At 53.6% G+C, this 26259-nt stretch overlaps 1 protein-coding gene across 2 annotated transcripts in view; it reads left to right on the top strand.

Moving 5' to 3' along the window:
- DSCAML1 (DS cell adhesion molecule like 1) overlaps positions 1 to 26259 on the top strand; it is a gene marked incomplete at its 3' end in the record, with an annotated part of 305163 nt that overhangs the window by 231728 nt on the left and 47176 nt on the right. For both annotated transcript variants that reach the window (XM_084251220.1, XM_084251219.1), the window contains exons 9-11: positions 7607 to 7885; positions 8126 to 8245; positions 9111 to 9287. In XM_084251220.1, coding sequence (XP_084107346.1) covers positions 7607 to 7885; positions 8126 to 8245; positions 9111 to 9287 — 576 coding nt within the window. The remainder of the gene's footprint in view (positions 1 to 7606; positions 7886 to 8125; positions 8246 to 9110; positions 9288 to 26259) is intronic.

Here is a 26259-nt window from a genome sequence, read left to right as displayed (position 1 = left end):
AAGAGAGGGCCCCAACCTGGTGTTTGGGAGGAAGATTGTGGGGGGACACAAGAAGGCCATAAGGACCCTTGCATCCAGGTTCCCCATGAGAAGTTTGGGACAAGTCCAGACTGACCCCAGGGGCATGAGGGGCAAGTGACACACAAAGAGGAGTCGGGTCATCTTCTGGGCAGGCCCAGCTTAGAGATGGACTGTCCCTGAGCTCAGCACAGGGTTGCAGAGAGGAGGGGCCAGAAGCCAGGGCAGCAGAAGCAGCAGGAGCCTGGGTGCCCTGACCCCCTCTGCAATGCAGGTTGACGGCCTCAGGTGGCTTTTATAGGATCAGCCAGGACCATCCGCTGCTGGTGCTCTTGGGGCTGGAAGGCACCACCTGGTGCTTAAAACCTCCTCCCAGGACCTCACTCCCCTGGGTGAGATCCATGTTATTTTCAGGGCACTTACCACAGCACCTGGGACTTTGTAGCCTCCAGCAAACTTCTGAGGGTTAAATGAATGAATGAATGAATGAATGAATGAATGAATGTAAGTGAGCAAATGAATGAATGAATGAGTAAATGACGGGTGCCCCATGTTGGGGGAGGACACCAGCAGATCCAGGAGGGGCCTTAGCACAGGGTGAGGGCCCCAGTGGGCCCCAAATTCCTGGTTTCCTTTTTTTTCTCCAAGATTGGAAGCAAGAAGAATGGGAACCTCATAGACAGGAAGAGGGGAGTCTGGGAGAAGGAGAAGTTTGGGGAGACAGATGCTGCATTCGGCTTTGGCCCCTTCAAGGGCATGATGATGGGACATTGGGTGGAAGTGTCTGGGGGCAGCTGGAGAGACTAAATAAGGGCAGTGAATGGCAGGCCAGCATTTCCCTCTGCGCCCTGTCACCCGCCTGCCTTCATTGGCACATGGGGACTGTCACATGCATCCTGGTGCACCTACCACCTGTCACAGTGCCAGACAGTGTTTCTCGAACTGAGACTGAGACAGTCGTCTGGGTTGGAGTGACTTACTGGGAAGCCTCACTTTGAGTGCTCCGGGTCCATCTCAGGCCTAAGGACGAGAGAGGAGACCCTATAGCATCTACCTCCCTGCTCCCCAATGCGGCTTCCCAGCCAGACTGAGGGGCACCTGGGTCCCTTCTCAGACCTGTGCCTCTGCCCAGACCTGGGGCCTTGTGCCAGCAGGAACCTCAACCCCCAGGCCATGTCCCCAACGTGGTAACTGCCATGCACAGCGCAGCCTGCCTCCCTGCTCCTGGCCCCCCAACCCCCCCAGCCTCCAGTATCCATTTCCATTACAAGCAGTGGACCAAGAGTTTACAGTGTAAACATCACGTATTAAAACATCTAACCTTTGCTCTACTCCCTTTGCCCACTCGCACCAGCGAGCATTTGGCCGGATGTGTTGGCTTGGAAAAAAAATAATAACAGGGCTCCAGTGAGCCTCAGAGTACGCAGAACATCCTGAGAGCTGCTTCTGCTCATCAATTATTCAGCCCTATTCAGGGAGCGATCAGTCCTAATGAATTGAATCTGATGCATTCCATCTCAGTGACTCGCTGGGCCTGTTGTGATTGTAGGGGCGACTGTGTCCCCAGCCTAGAGAGAGGGAAGGCTGTGTGTTGTGTGTGTGTGTACATGTGTGTGCACGCACGCATGCATCTGCTATTCTGGAGGGCACAGCCCTTGCACTGGAGGCAGGTGCCCCTGGCACACAGCCCAAGCGTGCTCTTGGAGTAGGCGTCTTCCTTGTTGGACAGATCAGACACATGATGATGATGATGATGATGGAGAAATCACATCCATTTATTCATGAAGCAGGACTGTGCGTGTGTACGGAGTGTAGGCATGTGTGCACATACCCGCCTCCACACCCTCGGGGTCCGAAAGCCAGCCCTTGAAGGGATTTGTCACCTGTTTTCTCTATAGACTAAGAAACAGCATTTGGATGAGGGGCTCAGGGCCAGGGGCCCCTGCCAATTTGCAAAAACTCAGGTCCTTCATCTCTACCCTTTCCCTGATCCCCTCCCCCCTCATTAGAATGCACTTTTGCAGAAGAGCCCATCAGAGCTGATTATGAGCACACTGCTTGATTAGCTGATGTGCTGTTCCAAGAGCTACTCAAGGAGGAGGATGGAGGAGGTGCCCCTGGGCGTGGAAAGGGGCTCTGACTGTCCGGAAGGAGGGGCAGATCCAGGGGTCTCTCCAAGACCTGCTCCTACTGACCAGCTGGGACTTGCATCCTACCTGAAGGAGCAGAGCAGGGGGCTGCATGGCAATAGAAAGGGTAAGACTAGGGCGGGAGAGGGCACTAGAAGATTGAGACCTATTGTAAGTGCCAACAACCCCCACTTCTTTGGGGGAGGGGCAGCAAAAGCCCATGCTGCTCCATGAGCTAGAAAAACAACTCTGACTCCAGTCCATTCCTTCTGGGCCTGCTTGTCTTCTGATGAATTTTTCACACAGTGAGCTAAGAGCAGAACACACCAAACGTGCACACTTACTTACATACAAAGACCTGTGTGCATGAGTATGCCTGCTTGTACACATTGGTGCATACTATCTGCACCACCAATATGTACCCATTAACCTGTCAACACTGGCGCATGCACGCACAAGCACGCATACTGGCAGTTACAGAGACACAATGTTCCTGTGTCCTCTCCTTCTGTAAGGCAACATTGCTGAGCCCCAAAAGGTGGCTGCAGGTGGTGCCATATGAAATGTTGCCCAGGCGGGCCTGCTGTGGCCTAGCAAGGTGGGAGGGGTGGAGGGGAGAGAGTGAGGATGCCCCCAGGGCTGCCTGGGCTTCGGTGCACTGGCTGGCAGGGGAGAGCCAGGCTGCAGAGTGCTTGTCTCTGGGTTTCCGGAGAGCATCCTTGGCAGGATGCTAAGAGGAGGACACATAGATCCAACCTAGATTTGGTGTCTTTAGGGCCCCCTGTAGCTGAGAAATAATGTAACATAAAAGCATCTCTGGGCACACAGACTGAATGTTTAATTAACTAAGAAGGCAGGGCTGCAACTGGGGCTCCTTGGCATTGGTTCAGTGTGGGAATATCTCCATCCCCACATCTGAGCCTCCAGAGCCAAAACAAGGGCACGTGGTATTTTGTGCCCTGCTCAGCAGGGCCAAGCCTAAAAGGTAGTGCCAGGTCCCTGTGGAGAGCAAACGGAAGAGGACACACACAGGCACACACACATGCACACACCCTCACTCCCAAATGCCCACACTCCCCACCCACACCCATTCTTTGCTCGCTGCATAGTGCTGACTGCAGCCCGACTTAGAAGAGCTGCTCTCGTGTGCTGGGAGTCTTTGCAGGAGGCCTTTCCACCCAATTGGTGAGTTAGGGGTTCTGTGATGCAGGGCTAAGAGAGAATCAGCCACCTGGCTTTTGCCTGCTATAGGCATAAGCGAATTGGTGAAGGTTTGGAAGGAACCCACCTGAATCCACAAGAGGAGTCGGGGAGGAGGCACAACAGGTTCCACGGGGCAGGGTGTGCTGAGGGACGGGGCAGCAAGGCAGCTGCTGCCCACAGCCCTGTTCCTCAGCACGGGAACCAGGAACGGAGGAGCAGGCGTCTTCCTTGTTGGACAGACCAGACTCATGATGATGATGATGATGATGAAGGAGTAAGCACACCCATTTATTCACTCAGTGACAATACTCCTCTTCCACCATCTTCCAGGCTCTGAATCATGAACACAGTGATGCTCAAACATGAAAATCCCCGCCCTCAGGGAGCTTCCATTCTAGTAGGGACATGGATAATAAAAGATACATAGAAGATCCTCAAGGCAAAGAGGGAGCGAGGACGAGAGTGCCAAGGAGGGTTGAGAGCAGCTTAAATTTTAATTAGGGTGGCCAGGGAAGGCCGAAGTCTGCATTTAAAAAAACTGAAGTAAATGGTCATTACACCTAAAATATTAGACTTGTTAGACCAAGTCAGCCTTCAGAAGGTATGTGGTCCTCACCTCCATTTTGCAGGTGAGGAAACTGAGGCCAAGGGCAGAGGCAGAGCAGTGGAGAGCTGGTGCCTTCCCCACAGGCACTTGTGTGAGTAGCAGAGTCTGGCAGCAGAGCTCCCACTTCCCACAGCGCCCACTCTGCTAGCGGGGCAGTAAATGAAAAAGCTCGGCCACAAAGAGAGAGGCTGAGAGACACCATAAAAGGTTTATGGGCTGGGCTGGTGGTCAGCACGCCCTCCTCCGTGCAGCGCTCACTAGCAGGTGACCATAAAGGCTTTGTCGCTGCCAGACACCACATGGACACCACAACCGTGGGACGTCTCAGCCACTCTGTCCTCTGGCGCCTTCACTGCACCAGCACCTTCTCCAGCCCTGCCTCCCTCAGAGGCGGCTGAGCAGCCCTCTCACCAAAGGTGACTGTGGCCAGAGTGCCAATGACTCAGATCAGAAAGCAGCCCCTCATCCAAGGCCCACGTACACATGTCAGAGCCCCACATCCTGCTTCCTCTACCTCCTCTTCACAGTGCTCCTAGTTTTCAGCAAAGGAGTCAGGACCCCAAATTTCTCCCCTCTCCAGTCCATGCTTGTGGGCCTGGAGTTCCTGGGTTGCCCGAATCCTTGCCGGGAGCCATGGAGTATTTTGGGCAGCTCTGGTCCCGAGCTCCCCAGCCAGAGTTCCCAAGAGGATACCTGTCAACCCCAGGATCACAGCCCTCAGCAGTGTGGGGGTGGAGGTGAGCAAGGAGCCTGCCTTGGATCTGTGGGCATGACTGTAGGGCTCTAGAGAGCTCCAGCCAGCCAGGAGACGTCACACCCAGCATGGGTGTTGGCCACTCTGTCCTTCGGTGGCCTCTGCAGTAGCTCCAAGGTGCGTCCCAAGGCCGGGAAGGGAGCAACCGCCCCTACAGGGTCTCTGCCTCTTAGGGAGCAACCGCCCCTACAGGGTCTCTGCCTCTTGGTTCAGCCTTTTCCATCTCTCACTGCAAATACCTTTTTTTTAAGATTTATTTGTGTATGCGTATAAGAACTGGGGTACAGGCCAGAGGTGCAGGGGTGAGAGGATTCACCAGAGAGAGTGGCGAGCAGAACAGGCAGATCTACTGAAATACCCTGCTGAGGGGAGCAGCGGGAGGAGCAGGAGAGGTCTGCTGTGCTGTGTGGGTAGCTCCCTGGCCAGCCAGGGATCGAACTCTTGCTGCAGTAGCTGGCAACAGCTTGATAGCGCTGAGACTTTGACCCCTGTACCACCAGGAAGGCCCCACAAGTATCTTTTAAAGCCTGCATGTCTTCTAACTCATTCCAAGTGCCACCTCTTCCACGACGCTGCAGCCACCCAGATGGATGACACCTCCCTGTCCCCAAGTTCATGGGGTGTTTGTTCAAGAATGGCTGAGGGAAATAGCTTACTTTTCCTGGAGATTCTAGCTGTATTTTAAGCTTGTTTCTATTTTTCCCAGCCTACCCAGAATATAATAATGCCTTCGCAGAGCAGGCATTTCATAAATATTAGATGAATTAGTTAATTAATGAATTAACCTGCCTTAGTAACTTATTCCATTAGCTAAAATTCCTTCTTACTGAGAGAGACAGTAGCTCGCCCTGGGTGAACTAAATCTTCCTGCCAAATTTCAGCCTCTCACTCTCTACTTGCTCTTGGCCATGGTGAAAATGACCATCTAACCCAGGACCCTCTCCTTAGGCAGAACCTCCCAACTGCTTGCTTTGCTCACAGCCTTCCTCTGCTCCTCTGCAGCCCGTGTCACTGCTGAAACTTTATCCTTGATCATGTTCAAGTGTCCATAGGGCCCTTAAAGATGTGGGCTTGGTGCTAGGACAACAAGGTCCTGACCCCTAGGAAGGACCAATGGTGAAGTCTTAGCACCAAAAGTGCATTGCATAAATACAGTCTCTTGAGAAAGTCTAGATTCCCCTTTTTTTCTGGAGAAACCTCCCCACTTAATATCTCCTCACTTGCTTGCCCATTTCACAAGTAAACCTCTAAGTCAACCCAGGAAATGATTTCCAGACTTACTCACCCAGACTCCCAGGGAAAGTGGCAGCAGTGAACCCACTGCCTGTGTCAGTGCCCCAATCAGAGTGTGGGTTGAGCACTGGTCTGCCAGCGGGAGGAGGCGTCTCCCATGCAGCCTGCCAGGCTCTCACTTTGATCCTAGTAGAATTGGTTCTATTAGGCCTAAGAAAGCAAACGGGGTGACATAGCTGGATCTCCTCAACAATGTCATCACAAAGTCCAAGGAGGCCTGATCCAGGCATCCAAAAAAGATGGGGCTGTGGGGATCAGCAGAGCCTGAAAGAACTAGAAAGTCTCAGTAATGGGCATGATTACCCTTGGGGTGCAGGGAGGGCCTTGGGTTTGCATAGGACGCCATCTTCAGGGTTCATGCCCTGCTGTGGGCCCTCTGGATGGGCCTAGGATGGAGAGGAGCAGGCTTCCAAGGAGGGGTGGGGCCGGTGCCAGGGAGAAGGCCGAGGACTGTGGACAGCCTTGTAATTTAATTATTTGACTGCAGAAAGGAGATCTCATCTACTGGGTGCTCATCCTTGTTAAGCTAATTGTCTGTCTCCCGCTCTCCTCTCCCCCCACTTGCTGGGGAAGTCACTGTGGCCTAATTGAGTTATCATAAAGATAATGGCTGATGCTCTAGCCAGAGCTGAGAAAGGAGGGTCCCTCTCACCGCAGCTCAGGCTCCAGACAGCAACCCCCACTCCAGGGCCGGAGCTGTGGGCAGAGAGGAAGGGTGAGCCAGATATCTGCAGGGAGGGAGCCTGTGTGGATGATACTTAGCCGGCGTGTCTAGGGGACAACAGGGCACCCTCTCCTCTCTTCCGTCCAAGGCAAGCTCATTTGTGAGACCAAAGGGTCTCTGGTCTGGGGCTTTCCTAGAGAGGCAACCAGGCAGCATGTGGAAGAGTCTGGACTTGGAGAGCAGGTTTCCAATCCCCCATCATCTCTTCGACCCTGGTGACCTCGGACACAGTACTTCTCTAGTCTGAGCCTCAGTTTCCACATCTGTAACATGGGGACAGTTAAGTTCGAGTCACATGGTTGGTGGGAGGAAGCAACCCATGATGCCTTTTGGAAAGGGAGGGTGGATGAAGGGGCCTCTGTGGGGGGATTTGGGAGGGCAGCACCTGGTTCCAGATGAGCAGGTCCTTTTGCCAAGAGGACAGTCTCAGTGCCGGCCTGCCTCGTCACCATCTGGAGCGCGACATCACTATCCATCCCAGGTCCAGAGCACTGTGAGATGCAGCTCTGGGATGAGACTGGGCACAGGAGGGCCAGGGAAGTCAGGGTGAAAGCTGAGCAGTGTGTCAGTAGGCAGATGGGAGGCAAGAAGCACCAGAGCCATTAGGCTCAAGTTCAAGGACAAATCTGAAGGTCAGATTTAACATGAGGCAGCCAGGGCCCTAAACAGAGACCATGTGTCCTGGCTTGAGTGTCCAGGAGACCTTGGCAGGACACCCCATGAGATTCTGCAGGTATAGGAGTCCCCAGTACCCAGGGGTAACTATTCACAGCCCACCCCAGGGCCAAGAGGAGTTTGAAGGGGAGGTAGGTGGGGCAATGCCTGCCAGGCTGGGGCAAGTGGGAGGCCTGACTGCACCCTTCCCCTTGCCTCCCCAGTGCCCCCTCTAATCCAGCCCTTCGAGTTCCCACCGGCCTCCATCGGCCAGCTGCTCTACATCCCCTGTGTGGTGTCCTCGGGGGACATGCCCATCCGTATCACCTGGAGGAAGGACGGACAGGTGATCATCTCAGGCTCGGGCGTGACCATCGAGAGCAAGGAATTCATGAGCTCCCTGCAGATCTCCAGCGTCTCCCTCAAGCACAACGGCAACTACACGTGCATCGCCAGCAATGCAGCGGCCACCGTGAGCCGGGAGCGCCAGCTCATCGTGCGCGGTGAGCAGGGACAGGCCAGCAGTGGGGAAGGGTCCAGCTCTGTCTGCTCCTAGAGCTCCCACCTAGTACTGGGCAAAAGTTCTCAGCATCTTGGGCTTTGAGCTGCCTGCTCCTGACTTTATAGTAGTCCTGGATATGCCAGGTGCCAACTCCCAGAAGACCCATAGAGAATGAGATGATCTGTTTCTCCCTCAAGGACAAATCTGAAGGTCAGATTTAACATGAGCCCTCTTTCTGCAGTGCCCCCTCGATTCGTGGTGCAGCCTAACAACCAGGATGGCATCTATGGCAAAGCTGGTGTGCTCAACTGCTCAGTGGACGGCTACCCCCCACCCAAGGTCATGTGGAAGCATGCCAAGGGTAAGCCCCTGGTCGGCCAGCCTCTCTGAGCAGGAGGGGAGGGGTGGATACAGACGGGGTGTGGGCCTGTTCCCCACACACAGTTCCCAGCCCTGGGTGGGAGCCATTGGCTTCTGAGCTTTAAGTGGGCCCAGCCACGCCTGACCTGGAGGTCACCCTCAGCTGCTGGACGGACCAGGGACAGCTGTCATCCCAACTCCAGTTTCCTCTTGTCCCATGCAATGACTCCCTCTTCCTGCTCCAGCCCTAGAACTCAGTCATATCCACTTCCCCACCCCTCCCCATTGCACCCTGGGGTCCTAGAGCCTCACTGCCCCCTTCTTCTCACCTGTCAGCCTATTCTGGGATCTTAGTCTTTCCTAACCTTCTTCCTTCCAGGAAGGCATTTGATATCTGACTAAGCTCCATGCCAACCTCTTATCCAAGCCTGTGTCTATTGCTGAAACTGCGGCCCGGGAGGGGGAAGTGCCACACAGCTCCCCTTAGAGGAAAGCTGGTCCCTTTCCCAGGGCTGGCTGCGAAGACCAGGCAACTACCACGTGAGGGCTCAGTTTTCCTTTTGCCTGTTGACAAGCAGCCCGAAGACAACTCTTTCTCCCCGAGGGATTTGCCAAAATGGGCATTGAGCTGAGGCCCCAAACTTCACCTCCTAATCTCAAAGCAAGGACAGAGTCATACCTCTGTGAGGGTCTTTCCTGTTCCCACAGCAGGAGCTGTTTGGGCTCCCAGCATCTAGGGGATGCTCCAAAATGGCCCTAAGTCAGCAAGAGAAAGGTATCTGGTCCATTCCTGGGGGGCACGCCAGTGTACCCCAGCTCACTCCCCAGCCTAGACACCAGTCCTCCTAACCACTGCCTCCTTCCAGGGAGCGGGAATCCCCAGCAGTACCACCCAGTGCCCCTCACTGGCCGCATCCAGATCCTGCCTAACAGCTCGCTGCTGATCCGCCACGTCCTGGAAGAGGACATCGGCTACTACCTCTGCCAGGCCAGCAACGGCGTGGGCACCGACATCAGCAAGTCCATGTTCCTCACTGTCAAGAGTAAGTCCCGCCCCCATCTGGCCCTCCAGCACCCATCACAGGTCAGGTGTGTCTCTGCCCTCAGCCTGCCTCCCCGCTTGGTTTCCATTGTTCTAACTGTGCAGGGAGGCAGGAAGGATTCTAGTGTGAGGGGTGCACACTCATCTACACAGCCTCACCCTGAACGGTCGCAGCTCACTGCCCCCCAGTTTACATGACATCCCATCAGCTTTGATCTATAGGTTGGCAATTAGATCTGAGTAGTCCTACCCAACTATCTCTTTCTGTTCCTTAACATAAACCTGTTTGTGTATAACCTGTTTGTGGCTTAAAAAGCAGAATACCATACGCAATGTGGGAGAAAGTTGTATGCACAGAAAACCTGGGTTCCAGTTCCAGAGCCACGTGTGAGCTTTATGATTTGGGGCAAATCACCTCACCTCTCTGGGCTCCCGTTTTCTCACCTGTGCTAGAGGTTCCTTTCTAGCCCTCCCACCCTCTGCCCCCCACAAAATTGTTGTGAACAGTATAGGAAGTGATCACAGAAAGGGGAAGGTGCTTTGGAAAAGCTGAAAGCGCGATCCAGTTCATAACTTGGTGCTGTATCTGTGGCTCCTCACCTCAGACATAGACCTGGCAACTATGGCCTTGGACACTCCAAATGTCCCCGAATTCTTTATGTCATGTACAAAAATATTCCTACTGGTGAGCCTGCCCCTTAGGCACTTGGGGGGTCTCTAGGCCCCAGGAATCACAGCAGAAAGACAGTGTCCCTGTGTCCCCAAGTCAGGAAGTGGGCCACGGACCTGGGCTTCACAATAAGAACCTGAGTTTCCATGTCTGACCAGGCCACGTGGGAGTCTGGGCACCGCGCCGTCACCACTGTGACCTTGATGAGTTTCCTTGGCCTCGCTGTACCTTATCTTACTGCTATACAAAATGAGAATCCCGGCAGTGCTTATGTCTTATGTCAAAAGTAAGTGGGGTGATAGCTGTCAAGTAACCGGCATGGTAACTGGCACCCAGGCGGCCGTCAGGGTCTCGGCCCTCAGTCTAGTTATTCTTTCCGGTTGTCCCTCCGGGCACGTGTAGGAGAGGCTGCTGAGAGGCTGCCTGTGTGTGGTCTGCCCAGCATCTCCCCAGAGCTCCCTCCTTGAAGAATCATAGCTTCTTTATCGCTTGCCAAAGCCGTGTTCGGCTCAGCACAAGACAGGGAAGCCCTGGCGATCGATGCTGGGGAGCTCTGAGCGCGGGAATCCCCGCCCTAGGGAGCCGCTTCCCTCACACTATCAAAAAGCACTTTGTCCTTAATAAAACCAGGCAATCAATCTACATCCCTCGGCCAGGGAGGACTTTGCTAATTCTGCCTGCGTGAGGCGGGAGGCAGAGTAGGCACCTCGTGGAACCATCCTCAGCATTGGATCCTTTCCCTCCCCTGGTCCTAGGAGAGATGAGCCCATATATTCAGACTTTTTTATTCAGACTTTTTTTGTATTGTATTTTGGTCTTTGCTCTTTTTTCGCTAAGTTGTGCAATTCCACTGAGCAAGCCTGGCTGTGGCTTTGTGGCACGTGGTCTGTTTGTGGAGATGAGAGGGACACGGGTGAGGGGTGACAGCAGCCAGGAGGAACCCCAGGTCATGTCCAGCAGGGCCATGGGGTCGACCCCCAAAGCCACTTCCCCTCTATGGGCCTGTGTTCTTCCCCGTTTGGCCACACTTCACAACACAGGCGGCAGCCATGAAACTCTGAGGTATTCTGAGGAAGCTGCTTTATACATCCAGGGCAACCTTGTGAACCTGTGTGACACAAAATCACACACACACACTCTCACATACCCATAATGGCGTTAACCCGGCCCCCTCCTCCTGAGGGATGATGGAGTTTCCCCCCACTCCAGTCACTTGTGGGCAGAATCTGGACATTGTTGCTTCCCTCTTCCCCCTTGTCCTAATTTCAGCTGCCTTGTCATTTTCCTCTGCTTTCTTCCACCGCAAGGCGCACACTCACTCCTTTCTTACAGCTGTTCTGTCTCACAAACACCTCCGGGTCATATCTTCTCACTCACCACCCCCCCCCCCTCACACCGCCTGCCTGTCACACGCTGCCCTGCCTGGCGTCTCTCAGCACTTCCTCACCAGTCTCTCTGCCCCCTCCCTCACATGACCCTCATCCGCAGAGGCAGTTTTCCAAGCTGGCTCTCACACACACTCAGCACACTCGAGGGCTCCAAACCCTCATACACCTGTGCTCCCTCAGACGGCCTTGGCCTCACATCCCTTCTCTGTCACAGACCCCCCATCCATTCCAGCTTCCCTCTCCAGGGACCTGCCCGGCCTTTCTGGAGACCCCGTGTTACCCTGACTGCCAGGACGAGGCATTTGAGGTCTGAGGGCAGTTGGTGTGGAGGATGAGCCTGGCCAGGGCCTCTGTCTGAGTGACAGGGTCTGGCTGCCGCTCTGTAGCAGCCTGAATTGTGCTGCTGACAGATGCTCCTGTGACAATGTGATAATTTTGAGGGGGTGGGAAAGCACTGGGGGAACAGGGTGCTCCTGACCTCCTTTGGGGACATCCATTCTGCCTCCTGCTGCTCTCACTCAGGCACTCTCCAGGTCACCCTCCCTCAGCGACTCCCTTGCACATCCTCCCCTTTCTGCCCTGCCCTGCCCTTGTCCGCCTTCATTTTCCCTTCCCTTCTCACCCACTTGCAGAGATGGCCAGGGAGAGAGGAAAGACCCTCCATCTGAGAAGCCAATGTCAAGGCTCCCCACAGTGCCTCAAATACTCTCAGGAAATTCTGACCTAAAATGGCGCCCCAAGGCAAACTGTTCTCAGTCCCCACTTTAACCAAGAAAGTAAATATATCAAAGGACATACGTCATCAAAAGCACTCAAGTGTCGAAATGGACATTTGTAGTTCACCTCTGTTGGGGAGCGTCCACAGCATGGACCCTGACACTTTCTAGTGATAACAGTTGCTCTCTGAGTTCTCACCCAAAAGGTCAGCAAAACTCTGTACCTAAGAGCACAGACTTCAGTGCCAGGCAAACCTGGGTTCAAATCCCAGCTCTGCCACTTGACAGTAATGGGCTGTTAGACAACCATCTCCATAAGCCCCAGTTTCCTCCTCTGTACTTGTTGAATTATAAATGAGACACACTCACACCATTGTTCACAACCTAGAACTTGGTTAACACAGGACTCAGCACAAAACACATTCAGTAATCATTAGCAATCACTCGTTAGGTGCTGAAAATCTGGTGATGAGTAAGACTGTTCTCTAAAAACCTCTCTTCAATGTAGTGATGAGTTGCTATTCTCAGGGAATTTAGAATCTTGAAGAGGAGACAGACACAACTATAAGACACAAAATGATACCTGTCTTAAAAAGCTACAAACAGGTGCTGCAAAGGAAATCCAACATGGAATTGCTAATTTTAACTTTAGGGGTAAACAAGGGAGTGTCCTTAAGCAGTTCATCTCTAGGACTTGAAGGACAAGATCGGGAGGGACAAAGGTCATGCCATTCCAGGACTAGAAAAGAGCATGAAGGGCATGAAGGCAGCAAAGGTTGTGAAGGTCGTCTGCTGAGGTATCTGAATGTCGTCTACTTAGGGTATCTGGTGGAGAGTGAAGGGACAAGGGACAGGAAGGATGAAATGTGAGGTGTGTGGGGGCTTTGGAAGCTAAGTGCTTCTGCACAGCCCTGACACTTGATATCAAGCCCCAAACCAGCTTCCCAGAGCCCAGGAATCTGGGTGGGATTCCAGAGATGGTTCTGGAAATGGCCATATACACCTTGTCCCTGTGTCCAGGTTGCTAAGGGTGGAATGGCATGACCTTTGTCCCTACGGATCTTGTCCTTCAAGTCCTAGAGATGAACTGCTTAGGGACACTCCTTTGTTTACCTGTAAAGTTAAAATTAGCAATTCTATGTTGGATTTCCTTTGCAGCACCTGTTTGTAGCTTTTTAAGACACGTATCATTTTGTGTCATATAGTTGTGTCTGTCTCCTCTTCAAGATTCTAAATTCCCTGAGAATAGCAACTCATCACTACATTTAAGAGAGATTTTCAGAGTGGAAAAGTGGTTTTCCAAGTCTTTGGACATCCCCACCAGGACCCACTGGCTCCTCCCCCGCTCCCTGACCCCCATCGCTGACATGCACTGAGCCTGTGAGTACCTGAGCCCAGCTTTGCCTTCATTGCAAGTGCAACACTTGACAGTTTACAAAGCTCTTCCAGCATCTTGCCTGTGAGGTCGACAGACAATAGTTCCTTCTCTGGCACAGAGAAGGGAAGGCTGCACCCAGGTCAGTGGGTAACTGTCGCAGCTGAGAGTAGACTCTGTGGGCTCATGGCTAGGTAGGATTGTTATAGGGCAGCCCCAATACAAAACGGGGTGCCTGACTGTGGGTCCTCACCCACATGCTTAAAAGGACTTATCAATGCTCTACTGCAGGCACACGCGAAAGGTTAATAAAAGGTTTATTTACAAGGGAAGGGGAAATGAGGAAATGTACAGCTCAGGAAGAAAAGCGGGAGACAAAGTTTTAAATGCGTCCTACCCAATCTGCCGATCAGGAATCCCAAAATGGCGCTCTGAGAGCTGGCCGCCAGCCAGGAGCCGTGAAGCCAGGAGGCGAGCTACAGAGTGAGACCCCCCAAGGCCCACGTGTCTGGTTTTTATGCCAACCCTGGCTGCTTAACTCCACCCTCAGGTCCCTGCCACCTTCCCTTTGGTGGTGACGGGATTTGTCTTTCCCAGTGTCCTGATGGCTTTGGTCTGGAGTGGGGGTGGAGTCCACAAAGCCTGCATGGGATTAGCGCAGGACATCCTTTCCCCCTAACAGGAAGAGCAGACCACCGGTCAGAAGACGGGATGCTGGCCCCGCCTGTGAATCACAGACTATGTGGCAAGAAGCATCTCTTTCTTTTCTGGGCCTTGCTTTCCTCGTCTGCGCAGTAAGAGGCCTGGGTTAGAGCCTGGTCACTAGTTGATAGCCAGGTCCCTTTGCACTCAGACCATCTCGGATCCTAGCGGTGTGTGCTTGCAAGGCACCAGATTGCCTCCAAGAACTCGGTTGAAAATAAATATAATTAACAGGAGAAAATGCCACGTCCACAGATCTGCCTTTTATCTCCCTCTTGAAAATAAAAAAAGAGAGACAGAGATAATGACCAAGAGGAGGAGGAGGAGGCAATTCCTCCTCCACTGACACATGGGGGGGAAATTAAAGCATCTTCAAAGAGAATTCTTCCCCAAGAGGCAAGTACAAAGCCAGATGCCCTGGTCTGTGGTGGAAGGGCCTGGCTGGGTTTTGATGCCCCCACCACATGGCGGTGCCTCTGGGACTTGGGGGCCCCCTGTGCAGCAGGTTACCTGATTAGGCGGGTCCTGTTACATCCCCAGACTCTCCTCCACTTGTGAAGGCTCCAGTGATTAGACCAAGGCAAAGCCCACAGCCAATTAAACCCAGAAGGGCTCTTTGTTTGGTCTGAGTTTTGATTTGTTTATTTAGCAAAATGTCAGACCAATTAAAGCCAAGAGCCCTCCATGGGCACACACCCAGCTGCAGTCTTGGGAAGGCAGGAGAAGGGAGTCAAGTGGGGGCTGTGAGAGTGGAGGGAGCCACCCTGTGGAAGGAAGTGCCTGGCCTGGGTAGACCAGGTCACCTGCCTGTGTTGACCATTGAATCAGAGGTCCTGACGCAAGCCCTTAGAAAGACAACTGTGTGTCCAGTACACCAAGATTCTTCTGATACCGAATTTGCACACAGCAAACTCCTCCTTGTCAGGCAGAAGCAGCACCTCCCTTAGACAAGTGACAGGGGCTCCTGCTCTAGAGAATGGCTTCTGACCCCCTTCAACCCCTGTCTTCCCCACAGGCCCAAGGAAACCAAAATCAGAGGGTAGCTCAGGGGCCAGGAAGGCCCTGGCCCAGAGTGCTCGGATCCTGGCTTCTTGTCCCAGGGTTTCCCCTACTACCCCGTGGTAAACTAGAGTCAGTCTCTGCCTCTCCCTAGGGTTCCATTCTCTCCCATTTCCTCTGCCGCCAGGCACTGATGGCGCTCCTCTAGCGTGTCCCCTTCTGCTGTGACCTGGAGACCCACAGGGTGTGTGGGGCCAGTTCCAGGACACGCCTTTCAGAAGCTGGGGAATTTCAGGGGTTTATAGAAAAGATAGACCTGTCGGAACCAAAGAAGTGGGGGTGAGCTGAGTGACCCCCAGAGGCCTGGGTATCATTGGAGCAAGTCTTGTCACAGCTCAAACCTAATGTCCTAAGGGACCGCTGCCCGAGATTGCAGGGTGGAATAAAACAGCCTCTGTGGGAGGAGCCGCACCCCAGCTTCACGCCCTCATCCCCGAAGCAGTAAACATGTGCTTCCTGATTACATCTCCACCCCTGCCCTCAAGGAACTTGAGAGAGAACTAGAAAGCAGGAGCCAACCTTCAGGAAACCAGGCCAACAGCTTTGGCATTGCACATGTGATCTTGGGTTAGAGAAGGAAAACCCCAGCGTGGACAGACTGGACAGACAGAACTTTCTAGAAGAACAGTGACACTGGGAAGGCAGCATGCAAGGCAGTGACGAGAACATCTGATGAGGGTCAGGAGTCAGGGTGAGGGTGACTGGAAATACCGGCACCAGAGTCTAGAGACGATACTAGGGTCTTGAGTGGGGGATGGAAGGAGAGGAGGGATTTGAGAGTCACCGTAACGTAGCCCTGGGTGCAGCAGGACGTCTTGATGCTTGGACAGAAAGAGCCGGCAGAGTCCAAGACCAGAGGCTGACAGATGAGAAATAAGATGATGTTGCCCATAGAAACTCAGCCAATGAGAAAAGAGAGACTGCACGTCTGTTTTGGCCATGTGGAGGTGGAGTTGATGGGGAGCCCTGGGGCAGCCAGACATTGGCTGACATCCTGCCGGGATTCTACCTAGAACAAAATGCTAGAGCACATGACCCAACAGCTCCCCACGCCACCCTCGACCCCCACCAAGGTGACTCACAGTTCACCATGTAACTGGCAGATGTCCTGTGCTGGGCCACAAAGGAGGAGATGCATGGACTGACCAGAGACTCCCCCAAAATCCCAGGGCCCCAGCCCACCCCTGCCCCATCCTCAGGGCCCCCAGCTCAGAAACACCACGTTTCCACCTGGAACTTTCCATCAAGGTCTACAGGGACTCAAGCCATGGGGAAACTGAAGAACATTTTCCCCTGCCCTGCTCATGCCCCAGCCTGCCTTTTCATTTGTGAGTTGGTAGCTATGAGGACTTGCTGAGTGCCCTGCGCTAGGCCAGGGTATGTGTGGCCCTTGTTGCCCCCTATACCTGCCTGCCTGCTGCCAGCCATACCTGGTGCTGGAAGTCCAAGCTTGAGCTCCACACACAGCAGGGAGAGCCAAGGTCGCACACCCCCCACCTTCGAGAGCCCCCTTTTTGTGGAGGAGAGGCGACATCCCATCCTCTCTGGCATCCTGCGCAGAGAATTCAGCACATGCTGGCTCCTGTAACAGCGCCACACATGGGGTGGCTTCAAAGAGCAGAAAAGCATCACCTAGTAACTGCTAGAAACCTCAAACCAAGGCCTCTGCAGGGCTGTGCTCACTCTTCAGGCTCCAGAGCCCACTTCCTTGCTGTTTCTGGTGGCTTCCTGCAACCCTTGGACTGTAGACACATCGCTCCCCCCTCTGCTTCCATCACCACGTGGTGGTGTCTCTGTCCTCACATCACCCTTGTTCTGTGGGTGCTTCTCCTCTTATGCTAACGCCAATTATCTCATTAAGGGCCTATCCTTCTCTAGTCAGACCTCGACGTCATTTACCTGAGTGACACCTGAAAAGACCAGATAAGATCACATCCACAGGTACCAGAGTTAGGACTGACATCTCTGGGAGTTGAGAGGATGACACTCTTCAGCCCACAAAAATCCCCATGCCCAGTGATTTCTTACTGCTGACTCCATGCTTTCCAGAACTCTGGAAGTGGAAATGCTTTCCTTTCCAATATCCTCTACTGCCTCATGTCCATGCCACCAGTCTCCTAACCAAAACTTCTCCAGCTCAAGAGTGACAAGCCCAACCTCTCCTGTGCCCCAAACTCTGGGGCAGGGCTCAGCTAACTGGGATCAAATTTGGCCAGGCCTATATGTTACCGGAAGCCAGTCACGCCCATTCTTCATGCCCTATGTCCACACTGCGCGCTCACTACAGCACAGGTGAGTTGTTGCAAGAGAGATCTATATGGTTCGCAAAGCCTAAAAATCTCCACTGTCTGGCCCTTCACTGAAAAAGTTGGCAAGCCTTGCTCTGTGGTCATCACAGCAGTGACTCTGAAGTGCCTTCCAAGTCATTCAAGAAAAATGGCATTGTCTCCTGTTTTGGAAAGGATTCCGATGTGCAGGGTCATTTCAGGATTGTGTGTTCTGTCATCGCTAAAATGACAAAATGCTCCCCTTTGTAGGGCGGTGGAGTATAGGAGGGGGATTTAATGAGATGGTTCATGTAAAGCATTAGCCAGGGCACATGGCACATAATAAGTATTCAATTAATGTTAGCTGCTTTTATTATCACTATTATTTTCCCAACTTTCTGGAGAAAGTGGAAGTCCAGAAGCAGGGGGAAAACCATGCCCCACCCCTACGAGAGAAACCCCCTTCTACCCTTGAACTTAACAAGCCAAGAGAAGAAGCACTGACTCCATCTTCTAGCTGGAGAAAGCAAGGCCTGGTGAGCCTGAGGGTCTCCGGTGGGACCACCGTGCACAGAAACAGGTCTGCAGTCCATGTCCCGAAGGTCCTGACCTTCTCCACCACCTGCCCCAAGCCCCTCCACATGCTGTATTTGGGCCAGTCCCATTCAGGCAGTGGACAGCTTGGGTCCCCTGGGTCCTCCAGCTCCCCGGCCACCCCCCACCAGCTCTCGGAACTGGAGCAGAGGCTGATTGCTTCCATGCAATTTGAATTAATCTCAGGCTTCAGGTGGAGCTTGGCTAATCAGGGGAGACAAGAAGCCGAAGTGGGTGCAATCAAATTAACGACGCCATGGCCCTGGCTCTTTAAGAAGGGAAAAACAAAGCAGGCACCAGAAGGCAGCCTCCTGCCCCCCACCCCACTACCACCAGCTCTTCCCGGGGGAAGCCTGGAGCTGCAGCCTAGGCCAGCAGCAAAGAGCTTCCACCCCCCACTGACCACCCCACATGCCAACAATGCCCCTTTGTGGCGGCTTATCTCACACCACCGAACAGGGCTGCAGTTCTTGTCTCTTGTCAGGATTTTGTTAAGGAGCAGAGACCTAGGCCTTGTGGAGTAGGAAGGGGATGGGCTATGGGCTGGGCTGGGGAGGGGAGTGGTCCACTCACTTCACATGGGTACAGGTGATCCTTTCAGAAACCAAAGGAGATAAGCGCCTCTTGTTTGTCCTCTGACAAGGTGGGTTTGCGGGGCTCCCAAGAAGCCTCTGGGGCATCTGCTGTCCCTGGAAAAGCCTCTGGGACAACCAGAAACCCACTTAGCATGCCTGGAGCATCCTCTTGGGTGGAAAAACTCTGAGACTCAGCGTTAGACTGTCAGGAGGACTTCCAGAAAGAACCCCTTCCTTGGGGAGGGTGAAGAACCCCATGACTTGCTGTCTTTTTTCCGGTCCTCTTGACTTTGAAGTGTTCTGCCCGAGCCAGGGAGGGACCAGGGACACCCGGAACAGTAGGGGGAAGGGGTGGACCCTCCAGCCCCTCTTCTTCCCCACTTTTTCCCCAGATCCCGAGTGGGTCGCCTGGGGTAGAGGTGGCTCTGAGAGAATGCCGTGTGGACCTCCGCCTGGACCAGTTAAGGTGGAGCCGCAGTAATAAGATTTTTTTTTAAATCTTCCCGAGTAATTCTTCTGTGTACCCAGGTCTGAGAACCTCCTTGTCCCCATGCTGACCCTACACCACCCCCCCACCTAGCAGAGAAGAGTAACCTAAGCCCTCAGCGTCCTGGTTCCCAGACTAATCTTCTTGCCCCCAATAGCTATTGCTCTTTAGAGAAGGGGTGCTCTCTGCACCCACATACTTGCTCTTCTGTCTCCTGCCCTTCTCCGAGCAGTGTCTCATCATGGGTAAATCCACAGATGCCCTGGGGCAAGTCCTGGCTGAGCCGCTTACTAGCTGTCCATTGACTTCCCTACGCCTCAGTTTCCCCATCTGTAAAGTGGGCATGAAAATAGGATTGTTGTGAGGATTAACAGTTAATGCCGAACAATGTCTGGCACAGAACGAGCTCCCAGTGATGTCAATTACTGCAATTACTGTACAGTAACGCCCGAGAGCGGGGTACAGCCGTGCCCTCAGCTTCCTTGGGGAAGGCACCTTACTGTGCTGCCTTCCCATGTTATCAGGCCTCTCCCAACAGCCAGTAGCATTCCCGTCCTATTTCTTCCACACTCTCCTTCCCACACACACTGTTCTTCTCCCCTGGGTATTCATAACCGCATCTTTTCTCCCTGGTGACTTGGGGACTTGTCAGAAACACCAGCTGATCTCCAATCACCAGGCAGGAGGAGGGAGGAAGAGGGAGACAGAGAAAGCCTCACTTACCAGCCCCCCTCAATTGCGGCTCCCAGCCCCAGCCTGCCCTGCACTGGCCCCTGAACCCCCAGCCCTGCACTGGCCTCCTGGCCCTCCACCCTGTTCTGCTCCAGTGGTCAGCCTCCTCCTGGCGTCCCCCCAGGACCCACCCCACTACATCATTGCCACCCATCTCCCAGGGGGGAGCAAAAGCATCCAGGCAGAAGGTTGGGCTGAATTGGTGAATTATCAGGGCACTTGTGGTGTGGTCTCCTTCCTGCTGTTTACCAGCTGTGTGATCTTCGGGAAGCCACTTAGCTTCTCTGAGCCACCACTTTCTCATTGCTAACATTGGGGCTAATAGCCCCCCAGTTATCTCCTTAATAAGAATCAAGCCCCTTGCTTTGGTGCTATGTAAACTGCAGGGGGCTGGCCCACCCCAGCTTAGGAGTTGGGACCCCAGAGAAGGGGAGCCGGAGGAGCCAGGGAGAAGCTAACTGTTTATACTCCCAAGGCAGGGTCTAGGCACTCTAGAACTCCATCTCCAAGCCTGGTGTTGGTCAGAAAGTCTGCCGATGCTGGAGCCAGGGGAAGACAGGGGGTGGTCGGGGAGACAGAGTTGTCTCTTGGTGTTTTAAAAATCTATCAGCCTCTCACATCAAATTAAAATGTAAATAGCAGCTGGTCTGGGCAGGACCTCAGGGGTGACAGGAGCTGGCCTGCGAGTAATTTCACAGACGGGAACCGGTTACATCGGATTCTGACAACTGTCTCGTTTCTGAAATTGATTTCCTCTCCCTCGGCTTGCTGCCCCAGGAGGGCCCAAGAGCAGGGGGTGAGGTGATCCCTCCCCACTCCGGCCTGGTGCCTTTCTCCTCCCTGGTGCCTGTCAATAAGGCCCCATCAGAACCAGGAGAAGGAAATCTGGACTTCTGCTTGTCTGTAGGCAGTGGCTGAGCACCAAAGGCCCAGTGAGGTTCTTTCCGGCCCTGGAGTCTAACTGTGGACCAGGCCAGGCTAACCCAGGAAATGGGGGAGCAGACGAGGCACCCAGCACTTGGGAGTCTTCCTTCTGTCCCCACATATGTGCTAAGTCCTGGAATGGAGATGCTTGCTCCCTGGAGTCTCATACCTGGACCCAAGGAGATGAGGGCACTGGAGTAGAACAACCACTGTGTCAAGGATGCTCAGTGCCTGCTGGAGGGGTGTCAAGAAAGGGCCCAGAAGTCACCAGCAAGCCCCTTTAGCCTCTTACAGATTTGGCCATGAGCAGTGCCGGGCACTATAGCAGGCGTGGGGCTCGTACGCACTGCAGGAGGCCAGCATGGCTCACCTGGCCCTGCACAGGACCTCCCAGAAAGCAGCACCCTCCCCTGCTACAGGGGTCGCATTGGAAGGAGCTGTATTTTAGGGCAGCTCACCCACATGGTCTCTAGCCTCTCCGGGCTCCCAAGTCCCCAGAGAATCTCCTCCCTCCCCCGCACCTCCCTCTTTGTTAAAAGAAATTGGGTTTCCTGGCTGTTAATTGAATTACACTGCAGGAAAGCAGAGAAGTTGTATCTCATTAAAGCCTCCTGTGTCCTATTGTGTTGCCTTTGTGGCTGCTATCAGCATTTGGCATGCAGGACTCAGCCCCTCCCTGACACTCCCACCTGCACCCTTAAAGCTGCCACAGCCCCCTACCCACCCAGGGAGGGGCTTGCTGAGGCTTCCTGCAACAGAGAAGCCACCACTTTCTGGTGACAGTGAATCCCCACAGTCAGATGCTATGTGTGTGCGCAGGGGCAGATGGCGGGAGATGGCCCACTCCTGCAAAGGCTTAAAGAGGGAAGAACTGCCTTCTGGAAGCCTCCATTTCCTCACCTGAAAAATGGGGCTAATAAAGCTAACTTCTTAGGGGGCTGTTGGGGGGAATGGTTGAGCAAATGAGCCGAGAGGCAAAGGCACCCAGCTTACTGCCCGCTTCACCATGAGCACAGGGAGATCGTGGCACCTAGTCAAGAAATACATGGCCCCAGGTGTTGGAGCCAGGGAGGAACAGTCCCCACATCCCATGAGATCTCTCGTGTCAGGGACGAGGACACTGCCAGCCCGTGGTACACGCTGAGTCCCCGCGAAAGGTAAACCCAAGTGTGTGTGCAGAGAGAGAGGGTGCATTAGTGTAATGCGGAGCTGGGGGCATGTGTATTAGCCGCATCAGTCACTGACAAGTGCATCGGGTTATACGTGGTGACACTGTGTGTGTGTGTTTATAGTAAGGATGTCAGAGCATCGGTTGTGAGCGGGGCTGTGTTTGTGACTGCTGCTGACACTCCCTGTGCGTGTGTGTGCGTGTGCACACACGGGTGTGTCTGTGCTCCTGCATGTGGCTGCACATGAGCATCTCTTTTGGGGTCAGCCTTCCATGCAGAGAGCCCTCGGGGGCACAGCCAGGCCCTGTGCAGCAAGGGTTCAGTCATGTTTATCACTGCGATTCAGTGGAGGACAGAGACCTTGTGGTCCAGAGCAAGAAGCCTGGGGGAAGTGGGAGAGAAGAGAGCAGATGGGGGGTGGAGGAGCACCTGCTGTCCGGGTCCCTCTACCAGGGGGCTGCCTCATTACACCCATCTGCATAGCAGTCAGGAGGGCTGAGCCCCCAATTTGTGGGCACAGGAGTGCAGCACGGCCCTTGGAGGTGGGGGGAGGGCCTGCGGGAGGAGTACAGTGGCAAAATGCTTGTTCTGGGAATGGCAGGAGGTCTAGCACAGAGAGAGGGAGGAGGCAGGGTCTCTGCCTCTTGTTAGGACAGGGGGCTAAAGCCCCTATGGACAAAGAAAAGCATGCACTCATCAGTCACCTTGGGGTTTCCAGACCGTCTTTCCCTCTCTCCAGAGACCCAGAAAACACCCCTATACCCCCAGGAGCTCAAAGACCTCAACTTCAGGCCTCACTGAAATCTAGAATCTTCCCTCCAGTTATCTACCTCTAGCGCAGGGAACTCACTGCCTCCCGCAACCCTTTCCCTGATAGCAAAAACTACTAGAAAATTCCTTCTTAAGCCAAACAGGAGTTCTGCCCTTCACCCTTTTTGAAGAGCTACGCTTCCCCATTTTCAGGCCCCTTCGTGTGGCCTGGTTTGAGGTCTGTCCATCTCCCTGGTCAGCCTGCTTTGTCAACATCCACCATCAAGCAGGTGCCCAGAGCAACACCGTGTTTCACAAGTCATCTGGAGCTGGTCCTTCCGAGTCCTACAGAGCTGGGTGCTAGTGCCCTCAGTGTCACCTGACCTTTGGCCACTACAGCTTGTGTGTCAAGCATTGCCCACTCCCGTCTGTCCACTTTGAAGGTGCACTGCTGTTTCTCAGCAGAGTCACCGGGGCAGACAGCTCCCCAGGGTGGCCCCGGGTCCTTGGCTTATAAAAGGAAAAGATGATCTACAGAGGCGACACAAAACTCAAGCCACCTATAGAATGTAGGATCAGTCAGTTGTCACACATTCAAGAAGTAAAAGGAAACAGGAGAGATTCATTGAAATTATACCTTTTATATGAAGCTCTAGCTAAGAAACAGGTGAGATTCATTATAATTGTATCTGATATACTTACATCTAAAACATTAACCTAGAATCAGGATAAACATCATCAATGAGACGTTTTACATTGTTTTTCTTTCCTGTGTTTTAAAGGCAGGGGTGTATTCACACTCGCAGCACACCTCCGCTTCAACTGACCACATTTCAAATGCCCAGTAGCCAAAGCCATGTCCGGCTAGTGCCATCCGGAACATTATCTGGGCCCTGTCACCCTAGCCCTCTGTGAGTCTGTGGAATGCCCTGGCAAGAAACTTCAGGAGGTGCGCATGTCCTTACCTGATGCTTTCCTGGCACAGGAGCAGGCGTGAGAGTGTTGGTGCAGGGATAGCACCCAGGTATCTTGAGCAGCTGCTGCATGCAGGCGCCCCACACACATGCACTCATTTTGCCCCCATGACAACCCTCGAGGTAAAGAGCCATGTCTTTCTACCACAGGTGATGGACCTGATGCTCAGGGAAGTTAACTACACTATATTGAAGGCCACATAGTGGTAGAGACATAAATAGAAACCACATCTGCCTGGCCCCCCGCCCTTCAAGCTTGGGGCAGGGGAAACAAGAGGGGGTACACAGAAGCTGCTCTTCATAGATGGGCTCCCCTGTACCTTCCTGGAGCTGTGGGGCTGTAAAGAGAGCATCGGGTTGTGCCTTGGGGTGCTCGTGGTCATAACAAGCAGTCAGCTAGCAGGAAGGTGCAGTGAGCCTACCCCAGGCCCCAGATGTGGTTGTTACTCAGGGCTGAAGAACCAAGTGGGTCTTGGATCTTTTGAGGCCCTGCCATCTCTAGTTGCCACTGTATCTGTCTCTTGGAACACACCCTGTTGGGAAGGCATGCTCCCTGCGGTTGGATTGACATGTACAGGTGTACAGGTTGTGCAGTGCTCAAAGGTACATAGCCTAAGAGGTAAGCAGAGTCTGCTCCGCTGGTCAAGCTATGGCTCCTGGTTCCAGACTGCATCCAGCCAGAGAAGTGCTTTATAACACACACAGGCCCTGGGCATGTGAGCCTGGCCTGGAGAGCAGAACAGGGATGTGCAAGTTTCTCATTCTAGTGCAAAGACTTAAAATCCCAAAATCAGACTTCATTTCCCCTTCCCAGACTCTGGCCCATGCTAAGGTTTGACACTTTGGCCACTTCTTTTTCACATGCACATGTCTGCATGAACAGCGCCAGCTTCTCTGTGGTTCTTCTTCCCTAAAAAGGCCTCAGGGCCTGGTGTGCCCGGAATCCCCAGCCCTAGTTTCTGATCCTTCACTGTGGGCGAGCAGAGACAGCCCACGTGCCTCTCCACCCACCCCCACATTTCAACCCTCCAGGAAAAATGGAGGCATCTGCTATGCAAGGCCTGACTTGTTGATGTAAAATCTTACTCTATATTCCACCCAGGTTTATACGAGTGAATTATGCAAATCTTTGATGGAAAAATATTCCTCGGCACATCCTTGAGAGTGTAAAACCTTAGTCAATAATTCATACTCGGGTGTCTCTGACTGCAGGCTTTTTCTTCATTATAACTTGCACCTCGTTATTTGTCTTCCCTGTTTTATTGTATATCCTGGTGTAATGCCGTGCATTATAAAATTTATCTGCTTCATTATTTGATGAGCTGAGGCTGGGGATTGTGCTGAGAGGCTGGTACTGGGGCCAGGGCCCAGGGTGGCCATCAGTGTCGTGTCCGCATGACAAGAAGGCAGAGGAGGTGTCAGCTGTGTTTCTTCAGGATCCCCTTCATCCCCACAGCTGTGCCAGATGTCTCCTCCCCCACTGGCCATGTCTCAGCTCACACCTTTGTGGCCCTCTGGCTTCCTTTCTTTCGCCAACATCTTACTTGTTCTTCAAAGTCAGGTGACCCTGGAGAGTTTGCTGGAGAATGTTATCTGAGTTGGTCTTTAAAAGCGAAAGGGAGAGAATCCCAAGGACCCTGAGAGGGAAGGAAGGACCCAGCCGCTGGAGTGGAGCAGGGACATGGTACCCCAGGAGGGGTCGGGGGCAGTTAAGGGAATAGATGACACCCTTCTGCATGGTGGTGACAAGAGTGGGTGATCTGGGTCTCTGCTCTGCAGGCTTAGTGTGAGGAAGAGTCCCCCTGCAAAATGATATAGGGGTAGGGTGATTCTTCAGGTCAACCACGGCTCTCCCCATCTGTGTACTTTGGGGTGGCTAGTAGGCACCCCTCCCAGAGCAAGAGCCCCTGAGGACTCAAAGTTTCCCAGGAAGGTGGCAAGGAAAGGCCAGGACAACCTCCAGGTGCATCAGGTCCCTTCCCTTGCGGGACCTGCCCTGCATAGTGCTGCCTTTGTCCAGCAGTTCCCTTGCGAGGGGGCCTCTTTCCCTCTGCCCCTCTTCCTGACCCGCCTGTCAGATGTGGCATATCTCTCTTGGCACCATTTACCATCCCTTACTGGGGGCTGCTGGATTGCTGGCTGTTCTCGCCACTGCAGCGAAACTCCCTGGGCTTGTCCTGCTCAACTGTTCCCTCCAGAACCCAGCACAAGGCCTGGCACCTAGTAGGTGCTCAATAAATCCTTGCTGACTAGTGGGCTGGTGCCTTCCCAGACTCCCCTCAGGCAAGATTAATTTCTCCTAATACTTCCGTGAAACACACCAGATGGCTCCCCCTGGCATGTTGCTCCTGCAATCCTCTGCTCTCCTCCCCATTCATTCCCACAGGAGGCCAGGACCCTGGCTCATGTCATGGTGTCCCCCAAGTCTGGCAGGGCACCCTGTAGATGTTCTGTGCATGTTTGCTGAATTGGAAAGAGGAGGCAGGAGACAGGATCTTGCTGGCAGCCCAGCCCCCCTCTCCTGCACCCACGCTCTCCTCCAGGGACAGCCACAGCCTCAGCCTCAGGCCCAGAGGAGAGTCAGGGTTGGA

The sequence above is a fragment of the Talpa europaea genome (assembly GCF_964194135.1).
Source record: "Talpa europaea genome assembly, chromosome: 12".
NCBI classification, from domain to species: Eukaryota; Metazoa; Chordata; class Mammalia; order Eulipotyphla; family Talpidae; genus Talpa; species Talpa europaea.
This window is presented reverse-complemented; position numbering and strand designations above follow the sequence as displayed.